General features: G+C 41.5%; 2 protein-coding genes across 2 annotated transcripts; both read left to right on the top strand.

The window, feature by feature from the left end:
* The first annotated feature begins 684 nt into the window (after positions 1–684).
* LOC138210404 (uncharacterized) lies at positions 685–13,162 on the top strand. Its single transcript, XM_069169534.1, has 13 exons — positions 685–719; positions 1,623–1,691; positions 2,011–2,188; positions 2,758–2,934; positions 3,270–3,349; positions 3,652–3,774; positions 3,914–3,994; positions 4,164–4,308; positions 10,146–10,219; positions 10,818–10,989; positions 11,127–11,358; positions 11,808–11,925; positions 12,679–13,162. Exons 1-13 carry the CDS (start codon positions 702–704, stop codon positions 12,886–12,888), a joined length of 1,677 nt encoding a protein of 558 aa, XP_069025635.1. The 5' UTR covers positions 685–701; the 3' UTR covers positions 12,889–13,162.
* On the top strand, positions 6,177–8,818 carry LOC138210506 (complement C1q subcomponent subunit C-like). The gene is made up of 7 exons (XM_069169687.1): positions 6,177–6,253; positions 6,671–6,789; positions 6,904–6,966; positions 7,199–7,352; positions 7,484–7,624; positions 7,891–8,017; positions 8,419–8,818. Exons 2-7 carry the CDS (start codon positions 6,681–6,683, stop codon positions 8,551–8,553), a joined length of 729 nt encoding a protein of 242 aa, XP_069025788.1. The 5' UTR covers positions 6,177–6,253; positions 6,671–6,680; the 3' UTR covers positions 8,554–8,818.
* Positions 13,163–13,487: the final 325 nt, after the last annotated feature.

Genomic DNA, 13,487 nt, shown 5'->3' with positions numbered 1-13,487 from the left:
ACGATGACTCCACGTATTTAGGAGCAATAAACATTCACATTAATAAAATTAGATAAATAGTTACATGCCGGTGAAACGATGATAACCTGAAGGGAAAACATTTTTTTTATGACAGCAACGAAGGAGGAAGTCAGGTGACTCAGTTTTAGAGCCGCACAGTTGGCATGGGGAGGATGTCGGGGCGGATGGATGATTAACAAAACACGCAGGTCTGCCAGTTCATTTCCTGTTTTAATAACCGACAGTTTGTAGCCGAACCAAACCTTTACCGGAGGAGCAAACAATCTCCTTTTAACTTTGGTTTTTGAAAGTTATAAACAATTTTAATACCGTTGAGCTTTAAACATCGTCATTTGTGTTTTGTATTTTTCACGTAGAAGCAAGACTGAAGATGGGATCGACGGTCTGGCTTCTGGTTTTCTGTTTACTCGGAATAACAAAACAACCTGCAAGACACAACCTGTTTTCTTTTCAATGAAAGGTGTGTTGACACGGTGAGACAACCGCATAACTGTGTGACAGTGTCTTCATCGCTGACTCACAGGACACTCCAGAAACAGAAAACACACAAGAGGCGGGCCCATTACAAGCTCCGCCTCTCTTCAGAGACAAACAGGAAGTTGGTTTTCCTCACGCGTTGAGATGGAGTAAAAAAATCTAACCGATGGAGGAATAAAATGAGACGGAAAAATGAACTGAAGATGCTGCAAGAGATGATTGTGAGAAAGATGTTTCAAAGTCGTTTTTGCCAAATTTTTAGACGCCACACTTGATCTGAAATAAAATAATATCTCATAAAAAAACAGACGTAAAACCTAAAGCTAAATTACTGCAGTTGTTTTCTTCTTTTAAAAATGGCTGAGTTGATTTATTCTGGTGTTCATCCTGTCAATCCTCTGAAAAATGTTATTTTTGCCAATAATATAATTTGTCTCGGATGTTTTAATGTCTGTTAAAAGAGCAGGATTTGTCAATTATTATAATTCATCATTTACACAAGAAGGACGTGGCAACTTAACACCTGCATCCCAGAAAACATTTCGATCTGCTGCTTGCTCACATTTACACGACTGGTTGCTGCCGTCGTTGCATCGTGTGACCACACGGTGGCGCCCTTTGACTTCAGGACCTCTCGGGCTTTAAGGCTTCAGTGGGTTTCGTTGAGGCAGTTCGTTTGTCTCAGCAGCTGTCGTTGATAGTTGCACTGAGAATGACTTCAACTCATGAATTGAGTTTTAATGACTGTTTTTAATGTTTTAATTGCTTCTTCTTAATTGTTTTTAAATGTCCTTTTTCTTTTGCCTGATGTTTCGAGGCTTTTAATGGTTTTATGTGAAGCACTTTGAATTGCCTTGTTGAAATGTGCTCTACAAATAAACCTGCCTTAGTTCAGCGTGATCTCAGAGTGACTGACTTATTATTTTTTTTATCCAACCAGCAACAGACCAGCAGGAGTCAGAACACAAACATGTTTATTGAACAATCGTTCTTCCTACCAAATCATGACTTTCATTTCCTCACTCGTTGTGTGTGTGTGTGTGTGTGTGTGTGTGTGTGTGTGTGTGTGTGTGTGTGTGTGTGTGTGAGAATGACTCCACTCCTCTTCTTTTTTTTTCCTTCAGTCTAATCAGAAGTCCGTTCTGTTGACCGGAGGAACGAAGCTTCGTCCTTTTCATCCAGAGACTCAACTGGTGAGTAAAATAATGAATCATAATAATAATGAAATATTATGATCTTGAAATAAATGGCAGTCTCATGGGAATAAGAATCAATATTGAGTTTAGATAATTACGCATGCATTTATCTGTGATGCTGCAGACAGATTTAATTATATCAGATTAGATTTGAGTTTTTTTTTCTTTTGTCTTTCAACATAATATTAAATATAAAAACTGACGTCAGTATAAAGAGCAAATGTCACATTATTCTTGTCATTTCTTTTCTTGCGTTTTGACTTCAACCCTCAACCTCATCGTTTTTGTTTTTTTTTTCAAAATGGCATTCTTCCAGCTATTTTTTGGGACGATGGGAGGTTATTATGGGCTGGTGGTTCTGGTGAGCGTGGCCTCGCTGACGTGGACCGGCCACTGCAATGGGTGCTGCAAAGGAACGGACGGCCACGCAGGAGAGCCGGGAGCTAAGGGCAGAGATGGATGGCCCGGAGTGAAGGGAGAGAAAGGACAGCCAGGTAAAAAAAAAAAAAAAGCATTTATCAATTTATCAGCTGAAGAGTTGGATATTTCCCTCCGGAGATGGTGGAGACCAAAAATAGAGCTAAAAGAGAGCGAAGAGGGTCCAGAGAGCGGCGACCCATCATGACATCACCCATCGGACATTTTGAAGTCTCCAGTCTGGCATTTTGATCAACACCATCTTCAATCAGACCCGCCCCCAAACGTAGCTCGTTTTGAGGCCTAATAACAAATGAATTAGAACCGCCAGGACACTGATCACAGGGAATTTAGCTAATGATGTCATAACGACCTGTGGGAAACATTTATTTAATTAATATTTCATGAGAAAAGTTGATGCTTTTTGAAGGAGAGTCTCTTGGAGGTTTTTTAGAACCCGCCCCTAGTGGCCCTCAGTGGTATTGCACTTTAAGAGACTTTGGCACCGGCTTCATGTTTCAGACTCGGAGGCTACGTCCATTTTTACATCCAGTTGACGGAGTGTTCGCCGGATGTTTCTGGTTCCCCCTGGTGGTCAAAACACATCAGCTACCAGTGGTTTGAATGTTCATCTCTTTGCCTCCAGCTGTGATGGCCGACGGCCCGGCGGACGCCGGCGTCCTGCTGACGCTGAAGGGAGAGATGGGGAATCGGGGCTCCCAAGGCGTCATGGGTCCAAAAGGTTACCGGGGTGATTTGGGGCGGATGGGTCACCCTGGCAAACCGGGTCAGCCCGGCCCGGCGGGGAGGAGCATCGGCCCCGGTAACAACACAACTCCCTGCAGTACACATCACGCTAACACACAACGTATATGATTAATAACAAACAATACACATCATGCTAAATACATACAGTTAGAGCCTCCATGTAATTAAACTGGACAAATAAATTCAATAAAAAGGGAAAATGGAGGTTAGTTTAGTCTACTGGAGAATTTCATTACATTTAAATACACTTACACATTATTGACATGTGAGGACAAACATGACATTGATATTGGGGCAAAAACTAAAAATTATACACAATACACAGTTGACAAACTGCAGTGTCGGCAGAATCTGAAACGAACACGGCTCGTTATCTCTCTGCTCCCGCAGGACAACTCTTCTCTCAGCAGGAAGTCCATTCGGCCTTCTCAGTGATGAGGAACGTGACCAGCTATCCTCGCTACAGCCAGGTCCGGTCCGACGCCCATCACACCGCCGAGACTCTCCTTTCTTTTTTAGTCTCCAATATTTGGATCACTCCACATGAACCATTTTTTCTGTTTTGTTTTATCTGTGAATATATTCTAGAAAATCTTCCCCAACCATGAATGTTTAAAATGTCCACTGCTCATGTTTATCGTGTAAAAAAATGTAATCTGGGAAAATATAGAAACATACATGTTGTTTTCTTACATGTTTTATTGATCGGTTTATTGTTTGTTTGTTGTGTTTTTTGTTTTTTGACTCGTGTTTGTTTGTTTGTTTGTATCAGATCATAAAGTACCAGCAAACTTTGGTCAACAAACCGAACCCTGGCGACTTTAACGCAGCCGCAGGCTTATTCACCTGCAGAGTACCTGGTGTTTACTACTTCAATTTCCACTCGATGGCCAAGGTAACACCCCGCTGTCCAATCAGCTGCTGCCCTTCTGTATACATGAATAACAGCTGACCACATTGTGAAATATAAACTTGTCATTGTGACTTTAGCTCCATTTTTCATCCTGTCTTATATTTGTCTTGTGTCTTTGCAGGTCAGCATTTGTCTCCAGATAGCGAGCGAAGCTCTGAGCAAGAAGCTGACCTTCTGTGATTACAACAGGAACAGAAATCAGGTCGGTTTTAAGAGCTCCACCGAGAAATAAATTCAATTCATTTATAAAACATTCACCCAAAATCCCCCGGCGTTTACACATATTCCTTCTTCGTCTTTTCGTTGTTTTACTACTGACCCGCCGCGTCGTGTCCTGAAGCCTCGCTCTGATTGGCCCTGCTGCGTTTCAGGTGCTGTCGGGGGGCGTGGTCTTACAGCTGGCCGTCGGGCAGAAGGTTTGGCTCGAGTCCGTCAGGGACGAGCAGACAGCTGCCGACACACAAGACAACCAAGAGAAACACATCATCTTCAACGGCTTCCTGGTCTTCTCCAATCCAGAATAAAGTTTAGTTTCACACTCTGCAGCATCTAAACATCGCAGATGTCACTTCACAACGTCACAATACATTCAGTGTTTGTTATTCTGATTCGTTTCCTTCATGCTGATTCATGTAAACTCTCTGAATGTTGAAAACCAATTAAAAACTATTATTAAGTGTGGGAATGATTAATGATTGTAATTGAATGAAATCCCTGCAGTATGAGTTATACTTGTGGCTCTGGTCCTAACATGGTACAAACTCCTAAATAAAGAAGCCTTTTATCAGATTATCCAAATAGCAGGTGAACTAAACAAACAGGTGGATCTGGCTACTCGCTGGTGAGGAGGGAGGAAATGTTAAAAACACTTCAAACTCTGCTGTGTTGTTTAGGGGGAGACTATATTTATTTTTAGGAAGCAGAAGAAATGGAGAATTTAAAAGGAACCGGGAATCTGTGTTTGTGTTTATAAAAAGTGTTCGTAGCTTCTGGGGCTAAAAAAATCAGGCCGATGCAGAAGTGCCTTAAAGCTGCAATACCAGCGAGTGCCATTAGAGGTCGGCTCCAAAAAGCCTCCGGCTCCATAGACTCCCATTCAACTTCTCTCATCAAATCCAAAGTGAATAAAATGTGTCCATCAGTTATCTCGGTGTTGTTAGCTAAAGTCACTCCTTCTTATTAGTTTTCTGGAGGTCCATCTGAAAATAATCCCTCATTCATTAGAAAAGAAGATTCAAGAAGACCTGTTTTTGGGGGCGTGTCTGTTTGATTGACAGGCCTGTGGTGCAGTCAGGTTACAGCTATCGGTGGGCGGGACGTAGTATCGTCAGGTTTCCAATCAGATCAGTTTGATCCACCGCTGGCTCCTCCCCCAGCTCGTCTAAATATGGTCACCACCCGAGATACTAACTTTAAGAGAGTTAATAACTTTCTAACTCTGGAATCTGAATAATAACGTTTTTCAAAAAGTTTAATATACATTTAGGATCCAGATCGTAGTGAAAATCATTTCTACCAGGAAAAGAACATTTTTTTAAAAGGACTGAGTCATAACTGGAATTTACCCAAAATATAAATAAAAGTTCAAATCAGAATTTCTTAATTTCTGGCAGAGATGACACATAGAGGAAGTGAAACACGTTTTTTTTTTTTACTTCTTCTTTTTGGTAAACTTTTGCCACTTTGGCGTGTCGTCAGCTGATCTGTCATTATGTTGTGTTTGTTTTGAAGACTGATTTATTAAACTTTGGCCCGCCCCCTTTCCTCATTGTGGCCCACCACAGCATTTAACAAGCTCATTGTTTGCAAAACAATAAAATGACCAGTGAGCAGATTGATGAGTTTTATTTGAATCATTCCAATTTCAGATTTATAATGTAAATTACTGTGAAATATATTACATTTTAATGAAATTAATATATATATAAATATAAGTATTATAAATACACAACGTCAGCATTTATTTTTGATCCGAAACCGTCCAGATTGATTACTGGAGAACATTCGCTGCTCTAATGAGGAAAATAGTGCATTCGATGGGGACTATTTTCAGCGGCAGATGAATCCAGATGTTGATACACACTAACGTGTGTGTGTGTGTGTGTGTGTGTGTGTGTGTGTGTGTGTGGCTCTAAATGCACAGATAAAACAGGTTTTTTTTGTTTCACAGGTTTAGTTGACAGAAAACCAAAATATTGATTCTCACCAAACTTATTCTTTCAGTAATTTGATCTTCAGCTCCACAGAAGATGATTTTGGTGTCTGAATATGAGTGAAATCGCTGCAGCCCGTTTTACATTTGTTTTCCCGGCTCTCTTTGCGTCTTTAAAACCTCCCAGAAATGCAGAACTACGAGCTGTCGTCTGTGACGTGAAGGTTTCCTGAACGACTCGCAGCTTCAGCTCACTTTGGTTTCAACTCGCCGTGGCGGGTTTTATTTTTTTACTGTCGGTTCTCTCGGGTGAGTTTTATACTTTTTTACTACGTGATACATTTCTGACTACGTGGATTCATCTGTTAAAAAAAAAGAGGCTATATTATTGTTATTCTGAGGGTTTTCACTTCTAATGAAGAAAACTTTAATTGATTAAGAACTAATATTAAACCTGCAGCTCTTTGCCTCCATTTCCTCCTTAACTCCTCTTCACACCTTTCTCCTTTCCTTCTCCTCGTCTCCTTTCCTATCATCTCCCCTATCTTCTTCTTCTTCTTCTTTGTCTTCTTTTTTTCCACCATCTTCTTCCTAATCTCCCGTTTTCTCGAGTTCTCCTCTCCTCTCCTCTCCTCTCCTCTCCTCTCCTCTCCTCTCCTCTCCTCTCCTCTCCTCTCCTCCTTTTTCCTTCTTCCTTGTATTTACCTTCAAACTTTTCTCCTCCAGGTTCTCCGTCATGCTCCAACGTTGTTATGCTCTCGCGATCGGAGCTCTGCTCTCATTGGCCGTTCCTCTGCTGGTCGCCATGGAGACCTGTCCAGCATCAGGGATGCCCGGGATGCCAGGTGTGTGTGTGTGTATGATTGTCGTGGTCCACGTGTGTGTGTGTGTGTGTGTGTGTGTGTGTGTGTGTTGTTGTTGTTGTTGTTTTGTTTGTTTATCTGTCTGACTGCTCTCAGGTATTCCTGGAATTCCTGGCAGAGACGGCCATGACGGAGACAAAGGACAGAAAGGAGAGCTAGGTAACACACACACACACACACACACACACACACACACACACACACACACACACACACACACACACAAGCAGGCAGCTCAGGACACTGGCTAGCTTAGCATTAGCCTCGGTGACGTCATCTTGTGACCTCTGAACGTGGGCTAACGTTAGCCGGCGAGCCGTCCAATGATCACACACCAAAGTGACCACATGACCGTAACGCGTTCCTAATTATGACCGACTGCTGCCTTCAGGGGCCCTGTGGCTCGGCGGCCTCGGCCCTCAGAGGGGGGTGCAGGGGAAGATGGGGCCGATGGGATTCCCCGGTAAGCGAGGTGAGAGCGGGGAACCTGGAAAACCCGGGGAACCGGGCACCGACGGACCTCCGGGAGAACCAGGAGAACCCGGGTACGTAATCAGACGACAGGTTTGTATTGTCACTTAATTACACACATATATTTATATATATTATATATATGTGTGTGTGTGTGTGTGTGTGTGTGTGTGTGTGTGCGTGTGTCGTCCCTTTTCGGCTGCAGCACCATCGGCATCCAGCAGCAGGCGGCGTTCAGCGTGGCCAGAGAAACCCACGAATACCCGGCGAAAGCCAGCGTCATCAAGTTCAACAACGTCATCACCAACATCAACGACGACTACGACGTCACCAGCGGACACTTCAGGCGAGAAAACGTTCACCTCAGGGCGTCCTCGGGGGACAATGAGACCACAAACTTTCTTTGGAGTTGAGACATTTCAGTCTGAATTAAGAAGCCGTGCTAACAGCTATCGTGGCTTTAAAAAACAAAAAACAAAAAAACAGTTCCCTTCAATTTTTTTGAGCATTTTTTTTTTAGAGTTCGATCAGGCGGCCGACTCAGACAGCATAAGAACTTTTATTATTTTTGTATTTTTAATGCATTTTACTGTAATTGACTTTGTGCTGCAGGTGTCGGGTTGCGGGAACGTACTACTTCGTGTATCACGCCAGCACCGACGACCGACTCTGCGTGGTGCTGAAGCTCGACCAGGTGGTTCTCTCCTCGTTCTGCGATCATCGCCGCAACAGGAGACAGGTACGAGCACACAAACGATACCGCCGCTTTGTCGTCGCTACGTTATCAATAACGGCAAATAATACGAAAAGTGAGCAGTCATGAGGGCTCTTTGTGTGGTTTTTTTGCGTTTTGTGCTTTGAATTTAGATTTTTAGTCAATTTGTTTAATTTACACCGGCGACATTGTTTGGAGAAAACAAATAACCCAGCTGCAGTGACCGCTTGTCGCCACAGGGGTCGCCAGAGAGAACGCAACGGGAGATCTGGGAGATTGTAGCTGCACTGGTTTCATGCTGTATACTTGAAATGAACATTTATTCTGTTTATTTATTACAAATATGGATCTCAGTGTGTCCGTGAAAGTCCGGATGAGTCTGAGTGTAATAAACCGAAAAAAAAAGAATGACGAACTGTTTCCAGGTGACTTCGGGCGGCCTCGCCGTCTACATGTCGAAGGACCAGGAGGTCTGGCTGGAGACCAAAGACTACCGAGGGATGAAAGGGATGTCGAACGGTTACAGCATCTTCTCCGGCTTCCTGCTGCACCCTCACTGACCCGCAGGACAGTCTGAGTCTACAGGCCAGACACCTGTCAATCACTCACATGTTCACCTCTTTAAAAAAAAGTACACAGTGGTTATTCTTCAGCTTTACGTTCCTTTTTCTGTAACATTTTATAACGCAACCAACAATTTATAGTTTTTACTTTGTTGTAGTTTTGTTGTGAATCTTTCAAGTCAAATGAAGAATAGACGCTTAAAAATGGAGAACATTTTAATCTGTCTGCAACAATTTTATTAAACTCCTTTTCTCAAATTCACTTAATTTGTTGCTTTGATTATTTCAGAGTAAAAAAAAAAATGTTTTCAGATTATTTTGTTTTTTGATTTCTGCAGTTTAGATTTGAAGATTCAGTATCACGTCAGAATACTTTGTATTTTCATGTGCGTCTCATTTGGTGCCATTTTTACCTCCAACGGGCAGGTTGACATTTTCAGTGCAGTTCGTTTGTTTGTCAACAGGATTATTGAAAAAACACAACCTTTAAAAAATGATGCTGAGATTAAAAATGACATTAAAGTGATGATGTGTTGATATTTTTAGGTAATAAAATCCCCCTTGTTTTTCCCGAAACAAGTTAAAAACGTTCACACTGGATTTAAATGAACAGACAAAATAAATCAGGGACAAAAATGTAAGAAATGAAAAAGAGGATCTGAGAAAGGAGAGAAACTGGAAAAACAAGCATATTTCACAGGATGTAATTATTATTATTTAAAAAAAGCAATACACATCAGCTGGATTCTGCTGAGAAAATGAACATTTTGTGGAACAGATACTGACGGTGAACGACACTGACTGGAAACACCAAGAGGAAGTTCACAGGAAACAGAACAAAATGTAATCTGGAGGACAGATTTTTTTAATCAGATGCACTCATAAATGCTTCATCATCAGTTTTCCACCAGGTGGAAATTAAACTGTTTCACTTCCTCTGAGCGCTGATTTGTGTCCTCGGATAGAAGCAACAACATTCTCATCTGCACTTCGTTTTATACATTTTATATTGTATATCATATTTAATATATCATATTTAATAGAATATTTTTGCTACATAAATATATATGCGTACTGCATATATAAAATAATGTATATTGATATTATAATATATATAATAAATGTATAATGTTCTGCTAAAGCAGGTCACGCTGACACGCTGCCCTCTAGTGGACGGGCGTGTGTATTACACGCTTTACCTGGTTGCCGTATCAGAAAATTGTCTCGGCAACTTGGAATATTCTTTCGTCGTAGCCGGCATCTTTACGTTTATGTCGGAAACGTCTGGACAAAAAAAAAAAAAAAAAAAAAAAAAAAATCATTTTAAAGTCGTTAAATTAAAACTCCACAACACCAGAAAAATGTGACATCGTTCTATTGATACTTTTACTTTCTGTAAATATACCTCCTGACACAAGCTCCCGTCTAAAGGTCTGTTATCAGGGTTTTTTTTAAGCCAACCTTCTCAAAGCAGAAAGAAACAGACTAAACTGAGTTAAGTTTAAAAATCTGTCAGTCTTCTGTTCTTCTTCTCTCGAACAGTTTCACTTCCTGTTTTTTTTTCCAGACTGAACTGCTGCAGCGACTGTAACGCAGAATCGCTCTTCACCTCCGCTCTTCGTCAGCTGTACTGCAGAAAGAGAGACTTTATTATCTGAAAATGGTGAGAATATTTTGTTATTCTTAAAAAAAAAACTAAAAAACCCAGCCAAACAAAGAATACGTTGAGTGATGCAGTCTTTATACAGAAGAGTTTCATCACAGTTCTTCTTGAATGTTGCTTGAAGTCAAATTTATCTAATCTTCAATGTGTATTTTAAAATATGAAATTTAACATGGACCTGATTGTTAGTGAAATTCTGTAAATACAACTTAAAAGACCCCAAATTTTACAGATATACAAACATCAATTTTAATTTGACCTTCATACGGAAGCAATGTGCAATTATTTTGTTCTAAATTGGATTACAAGAAAAAATATTTTGTTGCAGCAAGAAAATGGGCTTCATTATGTCGAGATAACGAGATAATCAACACGTTATCACTGGAACACGAAAAGTTGTGGCTGCTCATAACTTCTATAAATCGATATATTTCGAGCACATTTTTCACATTGTTTTTCGTTGTTTCAAGATCTGACTGGAGATCCTTCAGCGACCCAGAATTAGTGACTCCGTTTGCCTTAATGTGTCCAAATATTAACACCAGAGGATGTAAATCTGGGCTTCATTGGAGGGTAAATTGTATCTGTGTGTGTTCAGGCCCCCTGGTGGCTGAGCTGCGGTACTGCAGCGCTGCTGCTGTTGGTTCACGTCACCCCGGTCGTCACCCAGTCGTCCTGCGGTGGTGCCGGAATCCACGGGATCCCCGGGATACCGGGCACCCACGGGCCCAACGGCCGGGACGGTCCTAAAGGAGAGAAGGGAGACGTAGGTGAGCTCAAACCGCTTTATTTACATGTTATCAACATTCATGATTCTGAATTTATTGCATATAAAGTGCACAATCAACGGATCATTAATTCTAGTTTGAGATGTTATTGTGCAGCTGGTGTTTATTTGTATGAGCAGGTGAGGCCGCACAGCCCGTCAGAGGCCAGGAGGGGCAGCCAGGTGTGCGGGGCCCCCCGGGGCGGCCCGGTCTGAAGGGGGACACCGGTCTGCCGGGGCATCCCGGAGACGGAGGCCAGTTCGGGGAGAAGGGACGACCCTTCAACCCGTCCAACCAGCAGAAATCCTTCTTCTCCTGCCAACGGACGATAGCGCAAATACCCCAGTTCGACACGCCGGTCGACTTCAACAGGTGAGTGCTGCGAAGGTTCGAGTCACAGAGGGGGAGAGATTCAACGTCCTGCAGGGAGAGAGACGGAGAACAGGAACAGAAACTCTTGTATCTTCATTCGGGTTTTTTTTTTAAGCCCTGAAAACAATCTCAGAGATCTCCGGTTCTTTGGCGACACCTGTGGCGATAAGCAGTAACTGCATTTGTGTTATTGGACTTTAACTTCCCAGAGACCCCATCTATGTCGCCTGATGCCCATCAGTTGGCATCATAGACTATATATGCATATAAAAATATATGCCACTGGGGCCCGTCTCCTATAGACTCCCATTGAAAAAGCATCAAGTGTTCTGGCGGTCCTTCTGAAGATAACTCCAGCATTGATTAGATATTGGGCCTCAAACAGAGCTGTGTTTGGGGGGCGGGGCTGGTTTGATTGACAGGTAGACTCTGACGCGTCTTTCCCACAGAGCGATTTTGCCCGACCTGGACGAGCAGCTTCGAGGAGAAGAGCTGGCTGACGGCGTGTTTACGAGTGTCATCAAAGGCATCTATTTCTTCAGTTATCACGTATCAGCAAAGAGCAGAGTGAGTCTGGAGAGGTTTGTTTGTGTCACGTTGTTTGTCTCTTCGTCCGTTCTGAGTGTGTTTAAGATCCCACGTTAACAGGTAATCAATAAAAAACTCACTTCGAGTACAGAGCAAGTCTTTTATTTTTAACTACTAAGTGTCTGTTTCATAACAACAGTACTACTATTGCAGGGTTTAACAGCATTAAACGTAAAACTAGAACCATTCAAATTCTATTTTGCACGTAAAATAAATGTTAAACATGAATATTTCAAAAATATAAAATGTTTAATGTTTTGTGGTTTTGTTTACCATTGGGTTTATTTGTGTTAAGTTTATTATAACATACTGTAATTTGTAGTTTAAAAAAAAAATACTTTGGGTAATTAAATGTCAAATATTTAAAAATGTCAAATATTAAGCCGTAAAGTTTTAATGTTTTTATTGTTATTTTCTTTGAGTTTATTGTCACGTGATAATATATTATATTCATGAAAAAAAGTGTTTCATATTTTGAGTTTTTAGTTATTATTATTATTATTATTATTTAATTTTTACACTCTTGTTTTGCAGCAGAACAACACACTAGGTTTAGTCTGGGAGGAATAGTTTTATTATATTCATCAAGTCGTTTATTTGTTTACTTATGATTATTTAGGATGTAAACAGAAGTTCGTTACCCCTGAACCACATGTACTGTAATGCGCTGTAATCTGAGGCGTTACCGTGGTCACCAGCATCACCCCCTCTCTTCCCCCCCTCTCCCTCCAGGTGTGTCTGAAGCTGGTGAAGGGCGTCGACGCTCAGATGACCATGTGCGACATCGCCGAGGGCTTCCTGGTGTCGTCCGGCTCGGCGGTCCTGGAGCTGGAGGCCGGAGACTCGGTGTCCCTGCAGGTGACCAAGTACAACAGCATCGTGACGAGCCAGAGCAGCACGAGCCACACCTTCACCGGCTTCCTCATCTCCCCCACCGCCTGAATATAGGACCTTTAAATTCCTCGTCTACATTTTCCCCAAAACATATCACTATTTTACATTTTGAACTCCAAACTTTCCAAAAGCTCATATTTTGAGTTATTTTAGTACAACAAATCCATAATAGGGAAAGTTTCTTCGGCTTTATTGGGTTTTTAGAACATTTTAAAGGTACAATCCAAGTTTAAACAAACAAGGTTTAAACCGGCTGCAGCTTCAATGTTTCTGATGTTACTTTTTATATTCAACGAAGTCTTCAATAATCATGTTGTCTAAACCTATAAAAAAACCTCATTTATAACTCAATAAAGATCTCTCAATAAAGTTCCTTTCATTGTAACGTTACTGAATGTTTTGGAAGTTTTTTCGCTGTCAGATATTATTCTTGAAAGGTTTTAAGGGTCAAGGTTGTTTTTTTTTATGTAATTTTTGATGACATCATTGTTGATACAACTAACTACACAGTAACTCTTCGACAGCGTCATTATTTAAACTAGTTTAAAGCAGAAACTTTGCACAATTCCAGACAGGCATTTTTTTTAAGCCAGCAACTGGGGGTCCTGAGACGACACATGGCCGCGGTGCATCCTGGGTCCTTCCTT

This window comes from Embiotoca jacksoni, unplaced genomic scaffold (genome assembly GCF_022577435.1).
Source record: "Embiotoca jacksoni isolate LCO1_2020_lvr unplaced genomic scaffold, fEmbJac1.0.p SCAF_46, whole genome shotgun sequence".
In the NCBI taxonomy this organism is placed as follows: domain Eukaryota; kingdom Metazoa; phylum Chordata; class Actinopteri; family Embiotocidae; genus Embiotoca; species Embiotoca jacksoni.
This window is presented reverse-complemented; position numbering and strand designations above follow the sequence as displayed.

Coding starts and splice junctions, on each gene's coding strand:
- LOC138210506 (XM_069169687.1), top strand. CDS start 6,681: ATGCTCCAACGTTGTTATGCTCTCGCGATCGGAGCTCTGCTCTCATTG. Junction 6,967..7,198: donor AGGACAGAAAGGAGAGCTAG/GTAACACACACA, acceptor TGCTGCCTTCAG/GGGCCCTGTGGCTCGGCGGC. Junction 7,353..7,483: donor GGAGAACCAGGAGAACCCGG/GTACGTAATCAG, acceptor TTTCGGCTGCAG/CACCATCGGCATCCAGCAGC.
- LOC138210404 (XM_069169534.1), top strand. Junction 2,935..3,269: donor GGGGAGGAGCATCGGCCCCG/GTAACAACACAA, acceptor CTGCTCCCGCAG/GACAACTCTTCTCTCAGCAG. Junction 11,359..11,807: donor ACGCCGGTCGACTTCAACAG/GTGAGTGCTGCG, acceptor TCTTTCCCACAG/AGCGATTTTGCCCGACCTGG.